We start from the raw sequence: 24,519 nt of genomic DNA on the forward strand, positions 1-24,519 counted from the left end.
TATTGGATAACGGCCCCTCCACCACAAAGACAACAGTTAACTGCATGGCAGAACTACAAAGACCATAATTCATAGCGTTGCCAAATGGCGTCCTGCGCCGACTGAAGTATTGGATTTGAAAAAAGATTGGCCATGGCTGGGATCGAACCGGGGGCTCAGAGGAGGACTGAACAAAAGCTGAAATGCGCACAAAGGTTTTTGTCCAGCGCCACCCTGCAGTAACATGTAAAATCAACAGTTTTAAGAATGTATTGATTAACAGCGCAAGCCCATCGCGGATGGTCTCGGGGACATCAAGCACGAGAAGTACAAGCTGCAGCGCCGAGCACCAGCGTGATGGGCTTGTGATAGAAATACAATATCGGGATCACCTACTGTACTGTATTGCCTGCCTTAAATAGTAACACTGTTTTTAACTACAAAAGTATGGGTTAGAACCATTTGACCATTGTTTGAACGCTAAGTGAACGGAAGTCTGGTAATGGAGACAGATGGTTATAGAGATTTATTCTTCTCTTAGCATGTCAGTGATGGATTTATTTGCATATTCATGTAAAATGTAAGGGACAAGGCAAAATCAAACTCTTCCCTGGTATCTTTCTCATTGTATTCCCTTGTGATTCCTTCGTAGTATTAATGTGATTGAACTGTACAAATGTGGGGGGGGGAATGTACTAAATATTGCTGTCCTATCTTTACAGATTGTCATTGTGTGCCTTGTTGTTCTGGATGCCTTATTTGTGGTAACTGAAATCGTTCTCGACTTGGAACTCTTGGTGGACAAAGTTGACCATATTATACCAAAGGTAAGGACAATGTGGAGGGCAGCTATGAAAAGATAGGGGAGGCTGCGCAGAGAAGGGGAAACCATGTTTACCTTTAATGCCTAATATTACCAGCCAACATTTTAATCTTCTTTTACAAATATTCTAGTCCATATGCAGCTGATAGACTAATTCAATAAAAATATTAAAATTGCACACCTTTTATTGGAATACACAGGTTAAAGTGGAGGTTCCACCTATCTAACAACTTAACCTTAAACACAAGGGCACAGTTAGCCTAAAAAACGTTCTCCAAACAAAAAAATTTTAAAACGTTTGTTTACCTGTCTGTATGGTCTGTGAAGCAGGCACTTCCTGGTCTGTCTGAGTGGGGCTGGGCGTGTCTATTTCTTTCCAGCATAGCCGCTATGCTTCTTGGGAATGCAGCGTTACGCAGCGTCACGATGTGTGTACATTGAAGGGGGCGGGCGAGTCCTTTTCAGGACGCTGCGCCGTTGTCACAGTACTGTGCAGTGCTGACGGCGCGCCTGCTTCAGAATGCCAGGAGCCAAGATGGAAACGTCCATCGCTGTATTTTATAAAGTTTACCTTCTGATGAATTAAGAATGCTGGCGCCTAGATTCCTGGGACGGGTGAGTACATTATTGTACATGTACTAAGCGGGAGAAAGGATTTTTTTTTAAAAAATGAATTTCGGGGGAACCACCCCTTTAAATTACAATAGATGTATTTTATCCTTAAACTGTTTGTGTTTTATTTATTTTTTCCTTATTTTTTTCTTCTTTTATTAGCATTTTTCCATCTTGTATTAGCTACTAGGTATTTTTCCCTTTTTTTTCAGCTACATATTAGATTTTTTTTAGAAATCTAAGTAATTTTGAAGTCCCAGGTTTTTGCTGCTTGGCTGGAATACAGCTCTTATCCACCAAGGGCGACTACTTATTATTTTTGGCAAGTGTATTAGATTTTCATATGAATTTAGTGGGCCAGATCCACAGACGAAGTACGCCGGCGTATCTACTGATACGCCGGCGTACTTTCAAATTTCCCGCGTCGTATCGTTGTTTTGAATCCTCAAAACAAGATACGACGGCTTCTGGGTTAGATCCGACAGGTGTACGTCTTTGTATGCCTTCGGATCTAAGATGCAATACTTCGGCGTCCGCTGGGTGGCGTTTTCCGTGTTGGGTATGCAAATTAGCGATTTACGACGATCCATGAACGTACGCGCGGCCGTCGCATTTTCTAACGTCGTCTGTAGTCGGCTTTTTCCGGCGTATAGTTAAAGCTGGTATTTTGCGGCGTATAGCTAGACTTGCCATGTTAAGTATGGCCGTCGTTCCCGCATCAAAATTAGAATTTTTTTTATTTTTTGCGTAAGTCGTCCGTGAATAGGGATGGACGTAACTCACGTCTAAGTAAAAAAAATGACGTCCTAGCGACGTCATTTAGCGCAATGCACGTCGGGAAATTTCGGGACTACGCATGCGCAGTTCATTCGGCGTGGGGATGCGCTTCATTTAAATGAAACCCGCCCAATTTGAAATCCGCCGCCAGAAACACACTACGCCGCCGTAACTTACGGCGCAAACTCACTGAGGATTCGAATATACGCCAGGTAAGGTGCGGCGGCGTAGTGTATCTCTGATACGCTGCGCCGATCTACATGTATGTGGATCTGGCCCAGTGTGTTTAAAGTGTAAAGGTTTTATTTTTATTTTTTTATGTTATGCTTACCTTCTATGTGCAAGGGTTTTGCATAGAGCAGCCCCAATCCTCTTCTGGGGCGCCCTACCGGCGCTCTTGGCTCTCCTTTTAACGGGTGCCCCCACAAAAGCTGCTTTCCACGGGGGCACCTGTGCAGGCTCCCTCCCAATTCCCACTGCTGCGTCAATTCACACAGACAGCGGGACTTGGCCCTGCTCCTGTGTCACTGGATTTGATAGTCCACAGTGGGAGTCAATGGCCCCTGCTGCTATAAATCTGTCCAATGAGGAGAGACACAGTGGCTGGAGCATCTGGGCTTGTGCACATCGCTGGATCGGATTGGCTCAGGTAAGAAAAAGGGGGGTTTTGGGGGCAGCACAGAAGGGTTTTCACCTTAATGCATAGAATGCATTAGGGTGAAAAACCTTGAGACTTTACAACCACTTTAAGTCTGTTGGTTGCACATCGAATATTTTGGATAATTTTAATTGTGGAATTGTGTCTGACACTTACTTTTTATACAGGTTGGCCTTTTGTTCTTGCTGCGTAAGCATGCCCTCCCCCCCCCCCCCCCCCGCCTAATTTTCTGCATGGAAAGACTTGCACCGCCTAATGTTTGATTATACTGTTGTATGCTGGAGATAATACATTTATCTTGGGATAGCAGGTTACAATGAATGAGAATACCTCCAGAGTAGGCATCTTGATATGTAATAATAAGTGAGCATATGTCACAGTGCCAAGAATAATCTGTATCATGCAAGTCACATGTAGCAACTCAACCAAAGATGCTATCCCACTGATCTGAAATACGGTTATTGCATATTACATAACAAGCAACTAATTCCAGTAATAGAATTAGAAATAAGTGTGTTTAATCCTACTTCTAGAGAATCTGTGAGGAAGCGTAAAGGAAACTTGCAGTGAAAAATTGTAGACTTACATTGCTCTCCTCTCCTTCTGTGCATGCTTATTGCATGGCTGTCATAATTCAGTGTCTGCAGTACTTTTTGTGTGACTAACCTGGAACAAGTGCACAGATCAGTAGTTTTAGGTTTTACAATGTATGTTTCATGCTAAGGTATGACAGACAAAAAACTAGCATTTTCAGAAGCTGATCTGCCATGGTGTCGCCTATATTTCTTCCACCAAAGAAAGGAGTCCATACTATGAACTGGTCAAACAGTGCTGTATTGTGCAGTGTCTGTTTTGTGAGTTCATTACTTTCAACACACTATGATTATTTCCATATGGGGATGTTACACAATGGTACTTCTTGCTACAGCAGAACCTGCACATACCACTTTGACGTGGTATCACATATGGTATTAAAGGCTGGTATGGCCTTTTTTTATTCAGTTATCTGTTATCTAATTTTGCATATATACAGGGCCGACCCTATGATGGGACCGGGTGGTACCATGGGTACCAGGCAGCACTTTTAGGGGGGCAGCATACTGATGCCTACCAGCCCGTTCCGCTACCCAAATAAAATTGATGTCCTTTTTTTCCCACAAATAGAGCTTTCTTTTGGTGATATTTGATCACCTCTGCGTTTTTTATTTTTTGTGCTATAAATCTATATATTTTTTTACTTTTTGCTATTATAAATATCCCCAAAATTTAGAAAAATAAACAATTTTCTTCAGTTTAGGCGAATATGTATTCTTCTACATATTTTTGGTACAAAAAAAACACAATTAGCGTACATTGATTAGTTTGCGCAAAAGACATTGTGGCTGCCGGCAATTAACAGATCCCTTTATACTCCTGGATACATGTATAGAGCCATGGCAGGTCCTTTTATACGCCTATATGCATGTACAGAGCCATGACAGGCCCTCTTTATACATCTATAGAGCCATGACAGGCCCTCGTTATACTCCTATATACATTTATAGAGCCATGGCAGGTCCTCTTTATATTCCTTTACATGTAAAGAGTAATGACAGGTCCTCTATATACATGTATAGAGCCATGACAGGTCCTCTTTATACATCTATAGAGCTATGACAGGCCCTCGTTATACTCCTTTATACATGTATAGAGCCATGTCAAGTACTCTTTATAGTCCTATATACATTTATAGATCCATGACAGGTCCTCTTGATATTCCTTTACATGTAAAGAGTAATGACAGGTCCTCTATATACATGTATAGAGCCATGACAGGTCCTTTTTATACTCCTATACATGTATAGAGCAGTGACAGGTCCTCTTTATACTCCTTTATACATGTATAGAGCCATGACAGGTCCCCTTTAGTTATCATGATATAAAATAATGAATGTGGGGGCCTTTTGGTTGGCGTGATTTTTTTTCTGGGGGGGGGGGGGCAGCATTTTATTCTTGGTCCCAGGCAGCACAATGCCTTGGGCCGGCACTGCATATATATGTATGTATAAATGAGTATCAAATAACTTCCAAAGGTGCTTCTGATCCCAGCGCTCAATAGTATAAAAAGTAACCTGCAATGAAGCTGCTATTATAATACAAACAAGGTAATAATAAAAAAAAAACTTATGCTTCAGGTAAGAACTAGGGGCCAAATCCACAGCCCCGCAGCGCAACGTAACTTAAGTGATTTAAGTTACACTGCCGCAAATTTCCTAAGTTAAGTATCGATCCACAACACACTTACCTGGAAATTTGCGGCGGTGTAACTCAAATCCGTCCGGCGCAAGGCGTGCCGAATCTAATGGGGCGAGTCCCATTTAAATTAGGCGCGCTCCCGCGCCGGACGTACTGCGCATGCTCCATCGGGTAACTTACCCGACGTGCATTGCGCTAACTGACGTTGCTCCGACGTCATTTGCTTAGACGTTAACGTAAATGGCGTCCAGCGCCATTCACGAACGTCTTACGCAAACGACGTAGAGTTTAAAATTTCGACGCGGGAACGACGGCCATACTTAATAGGGCTTAGTCAAATAGGACTCAGCCCTATTTTTACGCGGCGCAACTCGACGTAAACGACGTAGATTTAGTGCGACGGGCCCGTCGGGAACGTTCGTGGATCGCCGTAAGTGTTCAGTTGCATATTCTAGGCCAGCCGCAATGGCCTCGCCACCTAGTGGCCGGCCTAGAATTGCATCCTTAAGATCCGACAGTGTAATTCAATTACACATGTCGGATCTTCTGCCTATCTATGGTAAACTGATTCTGTGGATCAGTTCCATAGATAGAAACAGGGATACGACGGCGTATCAGTAGATACGCCGGCGTATCCCTTTTGTGGATTACCCCCTATATAAAGCATTAACAGCACTTGAACTGAAATCTGATTGATTCCAAAAAATACGAGTTCATATTCTGCAGTGAAGACTCCAATTGCCCCCACTAAAAATCAGGGGTGATGATCAGTTTTTAAGAGGTCCAAAATCCAACTGTAGCACAATTAAAAGCGATCAAATGTGGGATTCCATTCAGATCTCATTCACAATGAAAGACACCCAGGTAGTTCATGTAATCAACAGCCCGGTGTGACGTCTCCCAACAGATGATAGTGGATGGATAGATAACCTCAGTTCCGTCACCATTAAAACATATGCACTCCCCTGTGGTAATCTACTCACCAGACGCCAAGTCAGTTAATGCCTGATAAATCCTCTCTGGATACAACAATGGCTCCTCTCGGTATACATGATGATCCTTGACAGTGGATGAATGCGTATATTAGTGCGGACATGTAAGGATACAAGGGCATGCTCTACATAGTGTAAAACCATTTATTAATAAAAAGGTAATCCCCCGCATACAAGAAATGCTTACAAGATAGTTGCTTGATAAACAGCAGGTCATATACAGCTTTGCATCAACTCTATATATACTTTGCAAACATTGTGTGACCGAATGGCAAAAATAAAACCAATAGACATTCCATGACGGAGTTGTTGTCATGAACACTTGCATGTTATGGAATTATAAATACCCTCATGTATGATTTTACAGAATTGTAGAGGATACCCTCATGTGTGGTGATGCGGAGCTGTGGATGATTCTTCATGTGTGATGGTATGAAATTGTGGCTGATAATCTCATGTGTGATGGCACAGAATACTGAATGATACCCACATGTGTGATGGCACAGGAGTATGGATGATACTCTCATGTTTGGTGTTGCAAAAGTGTGAATCATTCCCTCATGTATGGGGGTAGGCATTTGGATGCTGTCCTCATTTGTGATGGTACTGAATTGGGGAGGATACCCTCAAGTGTGATGGTATGAAATTGTGGATGATGCCCTCACTTGTGAAGTCTCTCATGTATGAAATGGCATGCTCCCTGCTGAAATGCTGCTTTCTGGCAGAATATCCAACACTTTAAAGTGTTACTAAACCCAGGACTCTCCAGGACATTCACTATATCCGGTCTCCCACAGAACATGGAAATGCAATTATTTTAATAAATATAAAACTTTTCTCATCAGCAGTATATAGCAGTCTTGTGACTTGTATCAGTGTCTGGTTAAAGCTTGTAGGATGAATTTTCATTCTACTCTAACTGTCATATGAGGCTTCAGGTCCCCTGACCCTCTGTCTTGGCAGTGCAGATCACAAGTACCCTCCCAAAAAATCTCTCTAGTAATACACACCAAACTGAGCATTAGCAGAGTGACTCCAGAGGCTCGGTCTTATCATGAGATACGTTGTGTGCACACCGGTGTATCCCCTGAGATGCATGTGTGGTAAACATGTTGGGTGGGGCCCACCAGGTACCTGCTTCCACTTCCGTGTATTTACAGTCCCTCTCCGCCTCCCCCCGCCTTCTGGGAGACAGACAGGTCCCAGAAGACGGCAAGACCATTCCGAAAGGCTTCACTTCCTGTTTTCCTTAGTAAGGATGGCAGCGCCTGCACCTGAAGCCGATGGACGGCATTCATTGGAGTTTTTACACATGGTGGACACTATTTCACTACAACATCGTTTATCCAGGTTATGACATATGCATATTTAGCTTGACTTGTTATGTTGAAGACTTTCTATCACTCATCCAACTGACTTCCTGAGTGGAACATACCCCAACATTTTGGCTAAACTGACAATTTAATGTACCTAAAACCTCATTAGTAAAATAGTTTCCCTTGTATTATGTGAGAGGGTTCATGTCGTTTTTATTTTCCTCTAGGTCTGAAGTTCACCTCCTTAACTTATAAATGTAGTAGTGTTGCCACTCTAAATGTGTGTTCATGTGCCAAAATATGTGCCACCATCCTGTTTATTGGTTAGAACGTTTATTACTGGAAGGTTCAGTTGTACTGTAAATCCATATACAGCTTTCAGAACATTGCACTGATTTATTTCATCCTGTTACCACATACCTTTTTTTATTTTTGATTATACATTAATGTTTGGGATTTTTTTGAAATTGTGCAAAATAATGATGTAACCTATTGGTCACCATAGGTTATATTACATCCAGTTAATTGAAGCTAGTAATTATTCCTTCAATTATGATAACACTTTGATAAGCGAAACATGTAATCTGCTGAATGTCCAGTTAACAAATGTGTTGCTATTATTTTTTTTCTTCTAGATCTTTCACTACATGAGTTTGGCCATCGTGTCCTTGTTCGTGTTGGAAATTTTGTGTAAAATAATTGCTTTCAGCGTTGAATTTTTCCACCATAAATGTGAGGTGTTTGATGCAGCCATTGTGGGTGTATCCTTCATTATCGAAGTAATTTACTCAACACTGGAAGATTTATTCCGTGCAATCGGGCTGCTGATCTTACTCAGGATGTGGAGAGTGGTTAGGATTGTACTTGGTAAATAGAAAACATTATAAAAAAAATAATGTAATGTATTGTGTGTAAAGTATGTGAACCCTTACCTTGTTTAAAAATAAAAACCGATTCAGTTAAAAATAGAAATGAAAGGGAAAATGCATGCGTGCAATAAAATACCTTTCTTTTCTGTTCAACTCTTCTGGGAAGGCTGTGCCTATGGGAATATTTGACCATTCTTCCAGAAGTGCATTTGTGTGGGTTGAGGTGCAGGCCAGTCAAGTTCCTCCACTTCAAACTCGCTCATTCATGTCATTCTGGAGCTTGCTTTGTGCGCTGGTGTGCAGTCATGTTTTGAACAGGAAGGGGCCATCCCCAAACTCTTCCCACAATATTGGGAACATGAAATGGTCCAAAATGTCCTTGGTATGCTGACACCTTAAGAGTTCCCTTCACTGGATCAAAGGGACCAAGCCCAACCACACACCATAATCCCCCCTCCACCAGATGATTTGGACCAGTACAAACCAAGGTCCATAAAGATATGGAGGAACTTGACTGGCCTGCACCTGACCCAATATAACACCTTTTGGGATGAATTAGAACAGAGACTGAAGGCCAGGCCTTCTCGTCCACATCAGTGCCTGAACTCACAAATGTGCTTATGGAAGAATACGAGTGTGTCTATGGGAATGTTTGACCAAACAGCCTTCCCAGAAAAATTGAAGCTGTTATAGCTGCAAAGGGTGGGCCAACCCAATCTTTAACACTATGGACTAAGGCCCCATACATACGGGAGGATTTATCCGCGGATACGGTCCAGCGGACCGTTTCCACGGATAAATCCTCTCGAGGATTTCCGCGGATTTCTATGCGATGGAGTGTACACACCATCGCATTGAAATCCGCGCCGAAATCCTCTGGCGATGACGTGTCGCGCCGTCGCCGCGATTATGACGCGGCGACGTGCGCGACGCTGTCATATAAGGAATTCCACGCATGCGTCGAATCATTACGACGCATGCGGGGGATCCCTTCGGACGGATGGATCCGGTGAGTCTATACAGACCAGCGGATCCATCCGTTGGGATGGATTCCAGCAGATGGATTTGTTTGGCATGTCAGCAAATATTCGATCTGCTGGAATCCATCCCAGGGGATAAATCTCCGCGGAAACAGATCCGCTGGAGTGTACACACCATAGGATCTATCCGCTGAAATCCATTTGCTGCGATTTTTCAGCGGATGGATTCTATCGTGTGTATGGGGCCTAAGACTGGGATGCCATTAAGGTTGATGTGTGTGTAAAGGCAGGAGTTCCAATACGTTTGGTAATATAGTGTAAAACAGAATTGTTCCAAATGAGTCTAGGCTTAAAAAGATATATTTATACAGCATTGAAGCAGGTGCACTAAGCAATTTTTCACATTATAAAATCGAACAATTATATACCTACAGAAAGGTCAATTTTGAGCCTAGAATCCATCTGATTACATATTAAACCACAGTGGGAATTTTCTATTGAGAGCAATAATACTATAAAAAGAACGCCTTAAAGCCAGTGGCAATGATATCAGTTTGCGACGCTCCTGAGATCATTCAGAATTCCGTTGACCTGCCTCAAGTTGCTTTTTCATACCTATAGACTTGTATAGTCATGCAAAACCTATAAACAAAAAAGCATTGGCACACATGCGAAAAGTAAATTATAGAGTCATTTCAGTGCACATATTTTTGCTTTTGATATGACATGATAAATGTTTGTTTCCTTCTATTTTTGTTAATGGATTAAATATTGGACAGTATATTGTATGCAGGTTTTATACTGTCCAGTATAGGCAGGGTATATTGCCTAAAAAGAAAAAGTTATCAGCCCTACTGGGGTTGCATTTTTTTCAATGCAGCAGACTTGCAGTGTCAGAAGAAACAATACATGTGTTGCACTGCAAAGCAAAATGCCGAGCACAAGTATATAATGAGCAAATATACCTGCCCTGGAATAGATTTGTCATTACAAACAATACATAACCAGATTCTTGAAACATTAACCGCTTCAGCCCCGGAAGATTTTACCCCCCCCCCTTCCTGACCAGAGCACTTTTTACAATTTGGCACTGCGTCGCTTTCACTGACAATTGCGCGGTCGTGCAATGATGTACAGTACTCAAATGAAATTTTGAAAAACACTATCTTTTACTTTTTGTTATAATAAATATCCCACATTTAAAAAGAAAATGTGTTTTCTGCATTTTAGGCTGATATTACGATATGTATTCTTCTACATATTTTTAGTAGGAAAACAAAAATCGCAATAAGCTTATAGTTATTGGTTTGCGCAAAAGTTATAGCATCTACAAAATAGGGGATAGATGTATGGCATTTTTATTTATTTATTTTTTTACTAGTAAAAACGGCTTGAGACTGCGATATTGCGGCAGACAAATTGGACACTTGACACATTTTTGGGACCATTCACATTTATTTTTTTGAAAGTTGTATTTATTGCTTTTGACATAACAAATACATGCAAGGCCCGACGGGCCACACACAAAAATAAACTATGTACATTTCTTCAGCATTGGCTCTTGCCCCCTCTTTCCAGTCCTCACACAGTAATAGGAACAATACAATTAAAAGGCCACCAACTCTCAGTAATAATCAATATTTCGAATAGACATGTAAAGTCGTTATAGACATATTACACACATAATAACTCCTCTTACGGTGCATTCTATTAGGCGCCGACCATTCACATTTATACAGCGATTAGTGCTATTAAAATGCACTGATTACTGTATGTCACTGGCAGAGAAGGGGTTAACACTAGGGGGTGATCAAGGGGTTAACAGTGTTCTAACTGTAGGGGGGTGGGACATTCTAGGGGGAGAGAGAGAGAGATCGGTGTTCATACTTTGTGGGTGCCCGGCAGTCATCGCGCCTGCTGGGCTTCGAGCTGCTGGCGGCACGCGCCCCTAGTGGCCAAAAGACGAAGCGACGTAACATAACGTTATTTTGCCTAGCCGTGCCATTCTATCGCAGTAAAACTGTGGCGGCTGGTCGGCAAGTGGTTAATACCAGTATTCTTAAATCAAACTTGGCTTTTAGATGTGCATCTTAAAAAGAAACTTGAAAAGCACTATACAGTACATTAAGGGACCATGTACCAAAGCATTGAAAACCTATTTTCTTTGCCCAATGTTAGACCAGTAGTTTTATGTTTTGGGGATTTCCACACAGGTAGCTAAATTGTGCTGAGACATTTTACAATTCTAGCTCTACATACTCTGAGCTTATCTACAAATAAGCCCTGTTGCAAGGATTGGACAGGTTTAGGAAACATTAGTCCAAGAACTGACATCCACAAAAATGGTACTCGCTAATTAGAACTGTTGGAGATTTAGCCATTCAACAGTATGCTAATCTGTGCTGCAGAAAGGTGATAACAGAGCTGAATACTCCTGTATTATCAGCATCATGTATATGGCCACACAATTTACTGTGGAACCACATCAGACTTGGTTCTGCATTGGTAACCAGAAGTTTGAACAATAATCCATGCCAACAGTGCCACGTATGGAGTGGTGTCACAGGGGGTACAGAGGACTGCAAATTATCTTTTTGATAGCCTGCCACTTCAGCTCACAGCATGTATGCATTCATGTATAAATATCTAAATCTTTATTTTTCCTGTTTGTTTTTAAAAAGGCTCCAGTTTGTCAGTGATCAAAGCAGAAGACAAAATCCAAAAATTCAAGGACAAGAATGAGATTTTACTGGAAAGAGTATCTCAACTGGAACAGCAGTGTTCCCAGCAGGTAATATGCTACTTATTGGTCATGTGACCAACTACAATTTTTTTATATTCTTTAAATTGCCATTTGATAATACTCATAAAATATTCTTATGCACCATTACAACCTTCTAGCCACCAGAGTCCTAACTACTAACCCACCTCCTCTCTGTCAGCACTGGGGTCATATTAGCTGAGTGATGGGGGGAAAAGAGGGAGAAGAGAAACATTGGAATACCAGTGTGCAAAAGTGTATTAGTAAATAGGAAAAATAATTCAGCGCTGAAAATAATGTAACAGTAAATAATGGTTGCAAGCCAGCACTTAAGGTAAATTCATATAAAATCCCTCAAGAAATATAACAATAAAAGCAGTGCAGCGCAACCTAAAATGTAAATATAAACACTAATAAATAATGTCCATGAGAAGAAACAGTCCACAAGTGATTGTGAAAAGGCACAATGAAAATGACGGCATGCAATGTGGATGAAACGTGGCCAGAAATCCCTCCACCGCACACAGTGGCCTCTCACCTCACTGATTCGACCTATAATAGGTCACATGGCATGTAACTCATTCCCAGTATAACTACTTAGAACATCCAATCGATTAAGCATACCAAAGGTGTCGATCAAGGTCCTGAGCTTTGTCTCCAACATGCATATGAAACATAAATGAAGACAATTTAGTGCTCTCTGTATAAGGAGTGTTTAATTGCAAAGATAAAACAAAAGCGAAACTACTCACAAAGTTGGCACTCAGACGCGAGTGCTTACAGACAGCATAGAAAACTATTGCAACAGCGATGGCTGTGGGTGACGTCTGTCGTGACTCCTCCCCCTCGTACGCGTTACGTCCATAGGCGGGACTTCATCAGCGCAAGGTAGGATGACACAAAGACGTCCTGCTCATAACAACTAATACAGGGGCATGGCAACCATACTGCAACTCACTGAGAGAGTCGGCCAATCACAGACCGTTACTAATCCCAATAACATCATATTAAACCAGGGGAGTGGATGCAAATGAAGAGAGGGTTGCTATGCATATAATTAAATAAACTAAGGTGCTTATGATATATGATTCACCACTAAATAACAAAGACTGGCCACAATCTATGCAAATCGTAAACATTAAACGTAAACGTTAAAGGGGAACATACCAATAATTAAAAATATGTAAATATATAAAAAACCTTAGAAATATTAATTAAAACTATTTAAAATATGTAATATATATATATATATATATATATATATATATATATATATATAAAGAATATACAAAAAAGACGTCATCCACAACCACCGTAAATAAACAATAAACACTTATGCATTTATAATACAATAAAAATGTAAAATACACAATACAATAAAAAGCAAAACAATTTTTTTTTTTTTTATCTGTTAGAAATAAAACAATTTAAATTAAAATCTACATTAAGACCTGCGGGCGACATAACCTTGGTTTCAAAAATCCAGACAGATTCCCTACGACTGAGTTGGCGTATGTAGTGTCCACCCCTCCAGTGTCTGGGCACTTTTTCAATACCCCAGAACTTAAGGCTTTTTGGATCCCGCTGGTGACAATTTCTAAAATGTCTAGATACACTGTGGGGCTGATTTACTAAAAGCAATGCGCTGCACCGGTTCATGGCTGAATTGGCGCGCCGGATGAATCCTTAATTGGGCAGCCAGCGCAATGCAATTAAATATGTAAAGCCGCCGCCTAACTCCCTTTAGAAGTCTATGGGAGAAATCAAAAGTGTTAATTTTCAAGGTTAAAATGCTAGTTTTTGTCCTAAAAAGTGTTTGGGGACCTGAGTCCTGCCCAGGGGACATGTATCAATGCTTTTTTTATTTTTTAAAATGGCCATTTTTTCGGGAGCAGTGAATTTAATAATGCTTAAAGTGCAACAATAAAAGTGAAATATTCCTTTAAATTTCGTACCTAGGGCGGGTGTAAAGTAAGCATGTGAAAAAGCGCGTGTTTCCCGTGATTTCCCTGCTCAAAATAACATTCTGACGGAAAAAAAGTCATTTAAAAAATCACTTGCGGCTATAATGAATTGTCGGCTCCCGGCAATTCTGAGCAAATTCATTCATAAAAAAAAGTGTGTGGTCCCCCCAAATTCCATTACCAGGCCGTACAGGTCTGGTATGGATATTAAGGGGAACCCCGCGGTAAAAAAAAAGAAAAAGACGTGGGGGTTCCCCCAAATATCCATACCAGGCCCTTCAGGTCTGGTATGGATTTTAAGGGGAACTCCACCCCAAATTTAAAAAAAAATTGGCGTGGAGTTCCCCCAAAAATCCACACCAGACCCCTTATCCGAGCATGTAACCTGGCCGGCCGCAGAAAAGAGGGGGGGACAGAGTGCGACCCCCCCCCTCTCCTGAACCGTACCAGGCCACATGCCCTCAACATAGGGAGGGTGCTTTGGGGTCCCCCCCAAAGCACCTTGTCCCCATGTTGATGGGGACAAGGGCCTCATCCCCACAACCCTGGCCGGTGGTTGTTGGGGTCTGCGGGCAGGGGGCTTATCGGAATCTGGAAGACCCCTTTAACAAAGGGGACCCCTAGATCCCGCCCCCCCCTGTGTGAAATGGTAATGGGGTACATTGTACCTCTATCATTTCACCAAAAAAAAGTGTCAAAAATGTAAACAAAAGACAATAGCCGGTTTTTGACAATTCCTTTATTAATGTCTTCTTTCCACGCTTCTTCTTCTTCCATCTTCTTCTTTTCTGCTTTCATTCGGGTTTCTTCCTCCATCTTCTTCCTCTGCTTCTTTCTTGGGTTTTCTCGCATCTTGCACCAGCTTCTTCTGGGACCTGTTTCCCAAAACACAGAGCGCGGGGGGATAGGATTGGTTTTTGGGGCGCGTGATCGCAGGAGTCTATTCCTGGAAGTGGATGCAAATACCTGTATTATACAGGTATCTGCACCCCCTCCCCCTGAAAGGTGCCAAATGTGAAGGGGGAGGGTTCCAAAAAGGGAGAGGGTTCCAAAAAGCAGAGGTTCACTTTTTGTGTGGACCTCCGCTCTAAGGTCATCTCTTTGCAAGGAAATAGATTTTCAGGTCCTACTTGATAGGGGAAAAAAGACAAATACCCCTCTGGGACCCTTGGGGTTTTGGTCAGGCCTAACTAGGTGTGAATATTGTGCGCTTGGGGACCCGACTGACCTCTGGGAGGAGGGACATGTAGATCAGAAAGCTGACACTGAAGATCCTGTCGAGTTTATGGTGAATTTGAGATCTGTGGTAACACTGACGCACAGGCCATTTCAAGGAAAATCCTGAGACTAAGGCCCCATACACACCATAGAATCTATCCGCAGATAAATCCCATCGAATGGGTTTCAGCGGATAGATTCTATGGTGTGTACACTCCGGCGGATATTTATCCGCGGATATTTCCGAATTCCAGCAGATAAATATTTGTCGACATGCACAGAATATCTATCCGCTGGAATCGGATCCCACGGATGGATCCGCTGGTCTGTACAGACTCACCGAATCCATCCGTCCGAAGGGATCCCCCGCATGCGTCGCAATGATTCAACGCATGCGTGGAATTCCTTATATGACAGCGTCGCGCACGTCGCCGCATCATAATCGCGGCGACGGCGCGACACGTCATCGCCAGAGGATTTCGGCGCGGATTTCAATGCGATGGTGAGTACACTCCATCGCATTAAAATCTGCTGAAATCCTCGAGAGGATTTATCCGCGGAAACGGTCCGCTGGACCGTATCCGCGGATAAATCCTCCCGTGTGTATGGGGCCTAAGGGATTTGGGACTATACAATAGATCCAGGGTCCGTCAACACCCCCCCCCCCCCCCCGGTCTGCAGTTTCGGAGGTGATTTGCTTTGAGGCAGTCACTAAAGATATCGTGAGCCTGCGATGGGAACATTCCCCCCCCCCCCCACAGTATAACCTGACACAGCATGAGGGGGCAGCCTTAGTCCTTATAGTCAAATACAGATTTGATCAACAAGGCTGCAGGGGGGGGAGGGGATGGTTCTCATGGATCGGGTTGGATATCTAAGGATGTGTCATCGTATACTTGGTGATGGACAATGGAATACCATTCCCAGTATTAACCAGGAAAGGGACCAAAAAAAGTGCCATCCTTGACTGTGCCTTGGTCAATGGTAAGGAGAAGGTGGAATACCCTCCAAGTAGACTGGGTGCCAGTGTTCTATGCACTACCAAAGGTCCACAAATCTGTAGATGACGTTAATCGGAATTATTTTGGTTGGCCAGTATCCAGAGGCGTCCCTAGGGGGGGGGCCAGAGGGGGCCCTGACCCCCCCAACATCATGCTGTGCCCCACCATGTGCCCCCCCCAAAAAAAAAAAAAATTTTTTTTTTTTTTTTTTTTGCAATTTTGGTATTTTGCTCCCCGAGAGGGAGAGCATCCCCAGTCAGCTCTGCGGGGGATTCCTCCCCCTCCCTGTGCTCGCCGACACTGCATAATGCGAGCGTTCACACAACCAGATATTCTAGCCTGGGCCGTGTTTAAGTGTGTGCACTGCAGTACACTGTAATCACTGAACTACATTATCTCCATCCCTTCTCTCCCCCCCCCCCATCTGTCTCCCTCCCCCTCTCCTGTTCTTTCAAAACATTCACAATTTACTTTCACTTTCAGTTAGGCAGGTAATATAGGGGGCAAATTTCTTTCCTGCATCCACAGATTGCAGGAAAGAAACTTGCATGATTCCCCCCATCAACAGACAGTGGTGACAGGGGAATATCCCTCCTGCCCAGCAATTGTATTCTCCCGACAAACAGTGATTATCACTAGTGACTATACAGCAACCACTAGTGATAATTATAAGAGAATCTGCTCATTAATGGTTCAAATCTCAGCCAGTTTCTGCTGAACCAGCTGAGATTTAAACTGTCTATGGCTGGTCTTAGCTCTTAGGCTAAGCACTGATTAGCACTGTGGAGTGTCGGCTTCCTGGCGGGATCGGGCATGTGGGATTTCAAACACACCCAAGCCCATCTCTATTGGTTGTAGACAGTTGAGCTCCCTGCAGGTTGCTTAGCAGCAGTGGACCCTTCTCTGACAAGCTGATCGGGATGCAATCGAGGTGATGCTCTTAGTCAAATCCTAGTCATAAATATCAGAGATTTTATTGATCAAAGCCCACACTTTACAGGCATAGAGCCCACATGGCTGCTGATCATACGGTTGATTATATTTATGTGGTTGTACTCTTGATGCTAATAAATACTGTGTTTATTAGATCTGACTGGGAGCATCACCTGGATCACATCCCGATCAGCATGTCAACAGAGAAGGTTATACAGCATTACTGCTGCTGGGTGACCAGCTGGGGGCTTAGCTCTCTATAACCAATAGTGCCAGCCTTCCCCTGCAAGCACCCATAATGTCACCAGCACTAGGTCCTAATAGACTGCCGCCGCTGCCAAGGAGACAGACGCCAGACCAGCGCTGTAAATAGCAGGGACAGGACAACTGGGGATCCCCACTGTGGCAGAACACCAGGGCCCAGTGGCAAGACAACCTTTGCAACCCTGATAGTTCTCCCACTGCTTTGGACCCTTATATTTTCTTGGTGTGCTGGTGACATATATCTCTTGTTTTCTGCCACCCTGGGGGGCCCCAGTATAGTAGGAAGGGAGCTCACTGCAGAACATGTGAAAGGGCCCATAGTGGGATCGTAGTAAAGGGCCCCAGGATATATATATATAAAATGCAATTATATATATATATATATATATATATATATATATATATATATATAATTGCATTTTATAGTTGGCCCCCCTACTTTTGTCCCTGTCCCCCCATGTGCCCCCCCTAAATATGAAAGCTGGAGACGCCACTGCCAGTATCTAAGGGCCTGCCATAATTGTACGGAAGATAGTGATTTTGAACAGGAAGTCAGGATTTTGAGGAATAGATCTCATTTGAGGAGCCATAGTAAGTGGCTTGCTAAAGCATAGTAGGGCAATGAACAGTGATAGCAACTCCCTCATTTTTCAACTGGGGGGGGGGATTTGGGGGGTCAGGGACAATAAACCAGGCCCCACAATACTGTTTACAATACACCAAAAATATTAGTCAATTTAGAGGCATCTGCTCAGCACAATGCTTTCTAAGGGAGGATATGTCAGTAAGTTTATTTCCAGGGATCCACAACTAATCTACATGAGGGCTTGCTCTTTGGGTGACCTGGTACATCATATTACCTGGAAACCCTCTGGCCTCCCAAGGCAAGTGGGAATGACTTTCTGTGAGTTTTGCTTGTTTATGACTGAGGGTGACTCCTTACAGCTACCTACATGGAGACTCCTGCAATACAGGCAAGAGACAAACTTTAAGGGTGGTACAGGTGACCATTTGCTCCTGTAATTCATTTTGTGGGGGGAAACGGACTGAAACGGTTCCAGGAACATATCAGAATTTAATACCAGACCCTTGAGGCCTGAAATGTTGGGTGATCCCACATGACAAGGTGGTGGACTTCGACCAATTTTTCCTCCAGTGGGAAGCCGGGTGAATTTGGGAGCTTGAGGCAGCCAAGGCTCCTGGCTTGAATGATTAAGCTTTGTTTTTTTGATTAAAGGGTCACTAAAGGAATTTTTTTTTTTTAGCTAAATAGCTTCCTTTACCTTACTGCAGTCTTGGTTTCATGTCCTCATTGTTCGTTTTTGCTCTAATCCTTCTCTGTTCTGAACACTTTCTGGTTGTCTGTTTCCTGATGAAAAATGGCATGGGAGATTTCTCTCTGTGGTCACTAATCAAGGAGGTGTGATTACTGTGTGTCTAATACCCCTCAACACCAATCAGTTTCGTTTTCCAAACCATCACTGCCCTGTATTGGCTCTGTGCAGCAGAGAAGCAGGAAACATGCAAAAACGAAACTGAAACTGCAGGTACATTATATGATTGATTTTTATCTATTTTTAATCATTTTTAAAAGGAATCCGTTAACTATTATGGGGTAGATTCACGTAGAATGGCGTATGTTTTCAGGCAAGTGCCGTATTCTCAAAAGAAAGTTGCGGCGGCGTATCGTAAATAGGCCGGCGTAAGCCCGCATAATTCAAATTGTGACGAGGTGGGTGTGTGTTATGTAAATTAACCATGACCCGACGTGATTGACGTTTTTCACGAACGGCGCATGCGCCGTCCATGGAATTTCCCAGTGTGCATTGCTCCAAAGTACGCCGCAAGGACGTATTGGTTTCGACGTGAACGTAAATGACGTCCAGCCCCATTCACGGACGACTTACGCAAACAACGTAAATTTTTCAAAATTCGACGCGGGAACGACGTCCATACTTAACATTGGTACGCCGCATATACGCCTCATATAGCAGGGGTAACTTTACACCGGGAAAAGCCTAACGTAAACGGCGTAACTGTACTGCGTCGGCCGGGCGTACGTTCGTGAATTCGCGTATCTAGCTGATTTACATATTCTAGGCGTAAATCAGCGTACACGCCCCTAGCGGCCAGCGTAAATATGCAGTTAAGATCCGACGGCGTAAGAGACTTACGCCAGTCGGATCTAATAGAAATATATGCGTAACTGATTCTATGAATCAGGCGCATAGATACGACCGGCCAGACTCAGAGATACGACGGCGTATCTGGAGATACGCCGTCGTATCTCCTTTCTGAATCTGGCCCTATGTCTCTATACCCTGTAAACAGTCATTTCAGCAAAAAAATGTTTTTCCTTTACAACTCCTTAAAGTGTGTGTAATTTCTCTTTTCACTTTTTAGCTCACTGCATGTATATTTAGTACCTGTTTATTGAGGGCCCCTTTCACACAAAGTGGATCCACCCAGTGGGAGATCCCTGCTGAGCCGGTGGGTGTCAGCTGTCTCTGTTCACTATTACAGACCTGTCGGAGCTCTGCTGTCCTCTATGGGAGATCAAATGGATCTGCCTGTCTTTCATCTGATCCGCTGGACAGATGGCGACCCGTATAACCATCTGTTTTGAGTGGTTCTGATGGCAGGCAGGTGTCATCTCCGCAGATATCTACCTGCCCATAGTCATTAGTGGTCTGCCTGGGGAAAAACAACCCCGCTGGGATCCCCCTGTCCATGTGAAAGGGGCCTTAATCATAAATCCATTAATTAATAGTATGAGGTTTTCTTGCCACCATGTCATGTTTCCAAACTAGTTGGCTTTTGGTGCTTTGTCTCCCTCTTGTGGAGATTTAATATTTTTCTCATTGTCCATTACTCAAGTATGACCATGCGGATATCTGCCATTTAAAGCACTGCCTTTGCACAGGACTGCACTTGACCGAGCCTCTGAAGCAGCTGGCGACGACTGGTTCAACTGGTCAGGACTTGCCAGAGTCTTAGCCTTATGACCCTGTAGACCTTGTGACTACATCCAATTGTCAGTGCTTTTGAATGCACCCTGCAATGTAATACTGATTGCTGCACCATCAAGGAGTTGGCCAGGTTTCTCAATCAGATAAGTGAACTTTTCCCTCCAAGAAATTGGGAACTGCAATATTTACAACCTTTGGATTACAAATGGTCCCATTGCTTTTTGCAGCCATATGCTACAATGCGAGGGAGGCCATACTGGAGTGGATATGCCACTGAGTGTTTTTAGTGGCTCTACAATGTGTACACAACCATTCTGTCTGACATGCCTCCTCTAGACCATTGGAAAATGTTTCCACCCCTTCTTGGGTTGTTCAAACACAATCAGGACACTGTCGGCACAATTTGTTTAACCAGTTACCCTTATCCCTATTGGTTCCAGCTATGCAGTAGACTGACTTTGGGGATATGCACATTTTACTCCATGAGCATTGACCTTTTTTTTTGTTTTTTTGGACTGAAGGGTATAACAGTGAACACTAGATTTATTATTGCATAATTGCCACATGCTGCTGTTATCTTGGTCTTATTCATGGGTCTGCATAAGGTGCACTTCTCTTGGTCTTGGCGTTTGTCTGTTCGTCATTGTTTTAAACATACATTTTGTGGTTTATCTACTAAAATTGTTTGACTTGGCCCACTGCATGTATCAATTTCTGTCTTTATGCTTTTGAGGTGTGTGTGTTTGTTTCTCTAATTGGTTAAAAGAAGTTAAAAAATTCTAATTGACATCTCCTCCTAAACCTGTATTGTATAGGAGATATTTGCCCTGCATGGAGCCGCTGAAGTCAGCGGCACATGCGCTCTGAAGGTTCGGCGCATGGTGCCTGAAATTCAGAGCTTCAAAAAACACAATCTGTCATCTCTCCTAGTTGGTCCCATCCCCCCACAGAAAATACATAGGGAGCACAGTTGATCACCCCCTAGTGTTAACCCCTTCCCTGCCAGTGACATTTACATAATAATCAGTGCATATTTATAGCACTGATCGCTCTGTAAATGGTCTCAAATGTGTCAAGTGTCCAACCTGTCTGCCACAATGTTGCAATACCGCTAAAAATCGCAGATCGACCATTTCGAGTAACAAAAAAAACTCCATATAAATGCCATAAATTGCACACCACTGTTTAGTATAACCTTTTTGTTTCCAAGGGATTGTAAAATCTCATGGGTTTTTCACCTTAATGCATTAAGGTGAAAAACTTTTGCCGCAGCTACCCCCCAGAGCCCCCCTTTTTTGTTACCTGATCCCATCCGTTCCAGCGATGCTTATGAGCCCAGTGGCACAGGCGGGGGTGAGTCACACTGCTGCATCCATTGATGATGGGACTCGGAGCGTGCCCCTATGGCGAGCAACTCAGTGGGGGCGCCCGATGAAGGGTAGCATCCAGGAGCACCGGCAGGGCACCTCAGAGGAGGATTGGGGCTGCTCTGTGCAAAACCCTTGCACAGAGCCAGTAAGAGGTTATAAAAAATCAAACCTTTACAACCCCTTTGACTAAAAAAATTCCTTAACTGTTTTGTCAATGGCAAAGAACGGCTTTAAAAGTGGTGGTTCAAAAATGGTTGCAATGAGTGACACTAGAAACTGAGGTTTGCCTACCCCCCAATCCATATTGTCTGATCAGTTTTTATGGGTTAAAGGATAATGACTGTGTGCCGATTTTGCTGTTTGTCTTCCCTCCTGATCTTATTGTAAATCAATTTTTTTCTGTTGTAGGTGGTTGAAGATGGATATTAATTTTTTTCTTTCCAGGTATGTTGTAAACCTTATTTCTTATTTTGGGCTGCACACATGGTTGCATCGGGGGAAATTTGCTAAAACTGGAGAGTGCAAAATCTGGTGCAGCTCTGCATAGAAACCAATCGGCTTCCAGGTTTTAAAGCTTAAGTTAAATGATTGGTTACCATGTACAGCTGCACCAGATTCCTGGGTGCTCTAGTATTTTTGTAAATCTCCCCCATTGTGTCCATCTGAAAGATCTTTTCTACGAAAGTGATCTGCTCTATAGCTTTTATATCGGGAAATTTGAAATGTTGATGAAAGTTGTCAGTTCAGTCTACAGAGCTCAATGCATTTGTAGTGAAACTGATAGATGTACAAGTAATACTTTAATGTTATGCTTGGGAGTGCATCCCTACTTTTTCTATAAAAAGTCCTGCCTGCAAAAAATGTACTTAACATCCAGGAGAACAGGTGTCGGATGTGTAGTGCTTCACTGCATGCCATGCTTCTTCCATTGGGCCTTATAGCTGTCTTATAGTGACCTAAGGGCTTGTGGATGGAACCAGAGGATGACCAGGTATCTGACACTTTTGTGTGTGGGCCCCCCCCCTTTTGCTAGAAAATTGCTTAAACCCCCAAACACTAGATCCTCTGAAAGCATAGGCCATGGGGATAGTCACTGCCAACGCTCTAGAGGCCTTCTATGTTAAAGAGCAACAAGGGCATTGGTATTCCAAGACTAGGTGGCTGCTGAACTTTTCCTCAGGTAATTCGGTGGAAACTACGAAAACAAAGCAAAATGGAAGGTGTGCACGCCTAGTGAATTGCCAATGACATTTATTGAATGGTGTAAAAAAATGGGTAATCGCAAAGTGCAACTCTCAAATAAGCCATAAAACCAGTGTGGAATAGTGCAGACACATGCAGTATCACAAGGGGTAAAAGCTGATGTGTTTCGGGGATGCACCCCCTTCCTCAGAGCCAAGCTACCAGCTTGGCAGGTGACAAGTACTCTTATGGAGTCCTCAAAGGGGAAGTCTATTAAATGAGCCAGTGAATGACCACTCTAAAACCAGAATTGACAAAGTCATTGCTTGTGTTCATATATCAGATCAGAGAATGTCCTGTAGCAAGCGGAGACATGGCCTTGGACCTGTTCATCTGCAGCCTTCTCTATAGCTTTCTAAAAACAGATCGAACTTGTAGGAATTTTCATCTTTGTATCGCCTGAGGCTTGTCACTTCAGTGGGAATATGTATGGGTTTTACAACCACTTGAAAATAGTTTACTTAATGTGCCATGCTGCTTCTGTGTAGTCTTGCATAATTAACACTCACACATTACTTTGTGCCTTTTATTTTGGAAACATTGAAAAATGGTAGGGTCTTGAACATATGCATTTCATAGAACTCCAGTTGTTTCAGTTAAAAATGTTTGCACAGTAGTTGGCTTGTTCAGTGGTTAAACGATTTCTTTTTTTACACGGAATCATTAATGTAAACTTTTTTTTTTTTTCTCAGATTTTAAAACCTACAGAGAAAAAGAAGCCCAATGCAAGCCGACCAGTAACGCCACCACGAGGCATGATTACGAAACAGGCGAAAAAATGAGGGTCTCTTGGCCTGCTTGGACTTGTATTATAGTATATAATCATTTTTTTTATTTTAAATTGTGTAACTTGTACTGGTCTGTTCCATCTAGATGTTGGCGACTTTTTTTTCCTCATTTCAAGAAATGTATTTGCTACAATGCTTACTATTTTCTGTTCTTTACTTTTAATCTGAAATTCAAACTTATTCTGTTGCTTCAATATGGTTTATTTTATGCCAGTGTTACTGTACACTCCGATCTTTATCTTCATTATTCATGTAGCTTTGTACAATTCACATTATTTGTAAATGCTTGTTTACTACTTTAGTACTTAAAGATGGCACTTGCGGGCTGGTCAGACTAGGAATGTCACAGCTATAATTTGCATCCTGTTTATACAAACCACTGTGAACTTTTTCCTGTTCTTTTTTAAAGGGATTTTCTTTTACCATCAGGTCCACATATGTATAGCTATTAATATTAGAAAGATCCCCCTCTACTTTACCAGCATCACTGGTTTGATGTACATTTAAGTAAAGCACATTTTCTGTACTGTATTCTTTAACTGAAATTAAAGCCATTATTTTAACTGTTTTCCACTTCCTGAAACTTGCATCTGTACTGGTGTATTGCTCATGTCTTCCATAGCAATGAAGTTGGATTTGAGTCTGTAGTGTTTGCATGGTAACTGATAAAGGAATGCTTATCTGGACATACCAATGCACTTCCTTATAGCTCAGCGAAGCTGGCCCCCCTAAAATCAGCACAAATAAAAACTCAAGTGTGTTTCTTTA

The 24,519-nt window shown here is 42.6% G+C and overlaps 1 protein-coding gene across 1 annotated transcript; it reads left to right on the forward strand.

Moving 5' to 3' along the window:
• Nucleotides 1–623: 623 nt before the first annotated feature.
• On the forward strand, nucleotides 624–24,319 carry LOC120940087 (voltage-gated hydrogen channel 1-like; the record flags this gene model as incomplete). Its single annotated transcript, XM_040352749.1, has 4 exons — nucleotides 624–806; nucleotides 8,028–8,259; nucleotides 11,923–12,032; nucleotides 23,656–24,319. Coding segments are annotated over 4 exons (615 nt in total), but the record flags the coding sequence as incomplete, so codon positions are not given.
• Nucleotides 24,320–24,519: the final 200 nt, after the last annotated feature.

The sequence above is a fragment of the Rana temporaria genome, chromosome 1 (assembly GCF_905171775.1).
Source record: "Rana temporaria chromosome 1, aRanTem1.1, whole genome shotgun sequence".
Lineage (NCBI taxonomy): Eukaryota > Metazoa > Chordata > Amphibia > Anura > Ranidae > Rana > Rana temporaria.